This window comes from Octopus bimaculoides, chromosome 8 (genome assembly GCF_001194135.2).
Source record: "Octopus bimaculoides isolate UCB-OBI-ISO-001 chromosome 8, ASM119413v2, whole genome shotgun sequence".
NCBI classification, from domain to species: domain Eukaryota; kingdom Metazoa; phylum Mollusca; class Cephalopoda; order Octopoda; family Octopodidae; genus Octopus; species Octopus bimaculoides.
The window spans coordinates 81,475,750-81,479,996 of NC_068988.1; the positions used below are offsets into that span (position 1 = coordinate 81,475,750).

A 4,247-nucleotide genomic window follows, 5' to 3' on the forward strand; every position below is an offset into this window, starting at 1 on the left:
AAAGAAGAGGATGCATAGAAAAAATTCCATAGTGATAAAACATGCTCAAAAGTCAAATGTTAAAATGGTTTCATAGCAAAATTACATCATGAAATTTCAAGTCATCAATAAGTTTCACAGCAATAAGAAATTAATTAGGACAGTTCAAATGTTTTACATACACATGCACATAAACATGGATATATACACACACACACACACACACACACACACACACACACACACACACACACATACATACATACATACATACATACATACATACATACATACATATGTATATGCACACACATATACATAAATATATGTATACATATACATTATTACACACACACACACACACGTGTATATACATATATATTTGAAAAATTTTAAGCATTGTTGACATTTCCTTCTCAACAAATCACTCAGTAGCTTTTCACTTTCAAAGACAAGTGGAATGAAAACTTTCTTAGTTGAAAAACAAGTAAGGGTTAGCATCAGGAAGAGCATACAGCTTTAAAAACAATGCCACAGTAATATGAATTTGTCTAAAATGGTAAACAACAAAAATATCAACTTACAGTGTTTTTCATCACTGTTGTCAAGTGATGCACAGTTTGGTATTTTATTGCACCTCAAAGAACTGTCAATGCAATATTGTGGGATATTCTCACATTCAGGGCTTCCACTGAGGGTACAGCCTTTTGCCCCTTGACAGAGAAAGCCCATGCATGGACCTGAAATACATATTTAAAGCTTCAACTTAGAACTATTTGGACTCAGTAATGATCAAATTATAATGGCAAACTTTTAGTGTATGATGTAGTCAATATAAAACTTGCCTGAATATATTTTTGCATACATACATACATACATACATACATATTAATCAAAATATACTATATTATGGATCCATTACAGCTGATCTTACATATCAGTTTCACATTGTTTATTTGGTGATCAGACAATTATCTAATAACTGTGCTTGTCAGAGATGGCAGGAATGGAAAAAAATGGCCATTTAACCCTATAACTGGCATCCCAGATGAGCACAGGAATGATATAATCATCTGATTACTGAATATCTAGTGTATAAGCCAACTGGTAAGATCAGCTCTAATGATTATATAATACTGTATACTTTGATTAATATACCCCATTCTATTGACAAATATACAAGTGACTATTTTTCTGAGATATGGATTTTTAAATTACACACACACACACGCACGCATGCACGCATGCACGCATGCACGCACGCACGCATGCACGCACGCACGCATGCACACATTGTACAAACATTTACTGTTGACCACAGCCTTTCCCTTTGTACATGGTTCTAAACATTAAACTTTACCCCCAACTCTAACCACCTCTCCTTTTATATGTCTATGAACTTATCCACTTTCACTTTTCCACCTCAGTCTACATTCTCTCATCTACTCACATTCTCTGACACCTCATGAGCAACCTCTCTATCTTCTTTCCAATTATCCCCATCCAATCTTATATAATGCAGGGTACCCACGTATCTCTTCTCTAGCAAGACACCTGTTCCTGTCCCTCTATCATATTTCAGTCTCTCAACACCTAATATAAGGTTACCTCCTCCTCTACTAAAATCCCAGTTGGATTCTTGCTTATTTCTTTGTCTTGCAAGGTAATTGCTAACCACAATAGTGCCAATGTTATGAAAAAAAAAAGCACCAGTACACTTCATAAAGTAAAGTTGTAGGGAAGTTTGGTAGAACAGTTTGATAATTTGAATTACTATGAGAAGAGGAGATTGCAATGGTATGAACTATCGTCATTAAAATGGAATAGGTTGATAGAGAAGAGAGAATATATCCTGGTATGTGTTGGGTAATGAACAAAGTATGTGGGTTGGCATAATACATCCACGTATGGCTAGATAACACATAGAAAAATAATACCCATTGCTAGGTACTAAGCTTTAAAGTTTTGCATAATGGATATTGGAAGAAAGAATAAATCCAGGTATTGCTTTAACCAAAATTTTTCTATCAAAATTTTCTGTTTAACAAAGATAAAGTAGTGTCATATTTACCATCTTCTGCTGTTTTAACAGCTGCCCATGCCAATTTAAAGCCACCGTCTTTTTTCTGATTGTCATGTCCAACAATAAATCTGTAAAAATATAGAAATTACAATATTATGGCTCCAGTCTTAACTGTTATACATTATTCATTTTAAGATATATAAAATGCTGAAAGGAAATTTATGAGTGAGTGAATAAAGTGATGGGCTGATTGTTGCTTGAGATGATTTATTGGAAAAGAAAGTTGCTTTGGTTAGGCCCCAACAATATCACTATTGTTGGTCCCCACTTTTTTAGGAAAATCTGAACCCAGCCATATGGGCTTACAAAATACTAATTAATTATTTAAGATTCTCTCTGAAGGTGAGAACTCTTTCCATCAATGGAACTTATTGTATTATTCACTGCTGGATGAACAGAAATGGTAAAGTTAAATGTATTTGCTATTTGTGATTAGATATCATCATCATTACCACCACTGCTGCTATCACCACTGCTGCTACCACCACTGCTGCTACCACCACTGCTGTTACCACCACTGCTGCTACCACCACTGCTGTTACCACCACTGCTGCTACCACCACTGCTGCCATCATCATCATCATCATCATCATCATCATTTTAACAACCACTTTTTCGATACTTGCATGGGTCATTTGCTACCAACCCTTACCTGCTTCCAAGCAAGGTAATATTTCCTCATGGTCAGCTATTTTCAGAATATTGGAAATAAACGTTACTGTATCTATGAATAATAACACTCATTTATGAGGGGTACCCCAAAGAAACCGGAATATTGCAATATAGTTTTATCCACTTAGTTTTACATGTTTACACTCTAACCACCTTCAAAGTATTCTCCATTTGAAGCAATGCATTGGTCTAGATGCATTTTCCACGGTTCAAAGCAGTCCTTGAACTATTGTGAAGTGATGCCTTTTAATGCCTTTGTTGTTATTTTCTTCACCTCTTCCACATCTGCAAAACGTTTTCCTTTAAGGACTTTTTCCATTCGGGGAAACAAAAAAAAAAAAACCACTGGAAGCAAGATCAAGTGAATAGGGGGAGGGGGGGGGTAAATGGGGTCATGCTATTTTTGGTTAAAAACTATCTCACACTCAAGGCCGTGTGCACAGGCACATTGTTGTGATGAAACAACCACTCTACACTTTGCCACAGGTCGGGGTATTGTCATCTCACTGTGTCTCACAAATGCTTCAGAACTTCCAAGTAAAATGTCTGCTTAACAGATTGACCAGGAGGAACAAATTCTGTGTGGACAATTCCTTTTGTATCGATGAACAAAAAGGTATCGTCTTGACATTGTACTTCACTTGATGTGCTTTTCTGTGGCATGATGACATCAAATGCTTCCATTGACTTGATTGCTGCTTCATTTCTGGGTCGTAGCTGTAGCACCAGCTTTCATCACCAGTGATGGTCTTTGAATAAAGGTCTGGATCAACTTCCTACTGTTCTTTTAGTTCATGATATGTATTCAATTGTGACTGCTTTTGATCTTCTATGAGCAAATTAGGCACAAATTTTGTTGCAACTCTTTTCAGTCACAATTCCTCACCCCAAATTTGTTGGCAGGAGCTAGAAGACACACCAGTCATATCAACAAGTTCGTCAATTGTTTGGTGACAGTCTTCCAAGATCAGTTCATGAATTTTCATGATGTTTTCATTCATTCAGGATGTTGATGGTCAGTATTCAAACAACAAGTGACCATCCTTAAAGCATGAACACCACTTGTAAATTTATGTTTTACTCATGGCAGTACCTTTGTAAGTTGTTTGAGGTATGATAACTGTTTTGGCTGCCGTTTTCCCCAGAACAATACAGAATTTCATGGAAGCACATTGTTCCTTTGTTTCAACCATCACAAAAATTGTTGAATAGGGGAAGAGTATTGCAAAACAAAGACACACCATGTGGCGACATAACACAACAATGCTGGTCAGCAGGCTTTTACCTGAGGATTGCATCAAATGACTTCCAGCAGCAAAAGCCTGAACTACATCAGACTTGTCCCACAGAGAATGTTTCAGTTACTTTTGGGTACCACCTTGTGTAACTATTGCACAATGTCAAGACAAGGAGATACAAACATACGCACACACAGATATATATAAATGTGTGTGTGTGTATATATATATATATATATATATATATATATATATATATATATATATATATATAT

At 36.0% G+C, this 4,247-nt stretch overlaps 1 protein-coding gene across 1 annotated transcript in view; it reads right to left on the reverse strand.

The window, feature by feature from the left end:
* LOC106870397 (tolloid-like protein 1) overlaps positions 1 to 4,247 on the reverse strand; it is a gene marked incomplete at its 5' end in the record, with an annotated part of 261,346 nt that overhangs the window by 21,292 nt on the left and 235,807 nt on the right. The window contains 2 exon segments of the mRNA XM_014916446.2: positions 564 to 719; positions 2,051 to 2,130. Coding sequence (XP_014771932.1) covers positions 564 to 719; positions 2,051 to 2,130 — 236 coding nt within the window.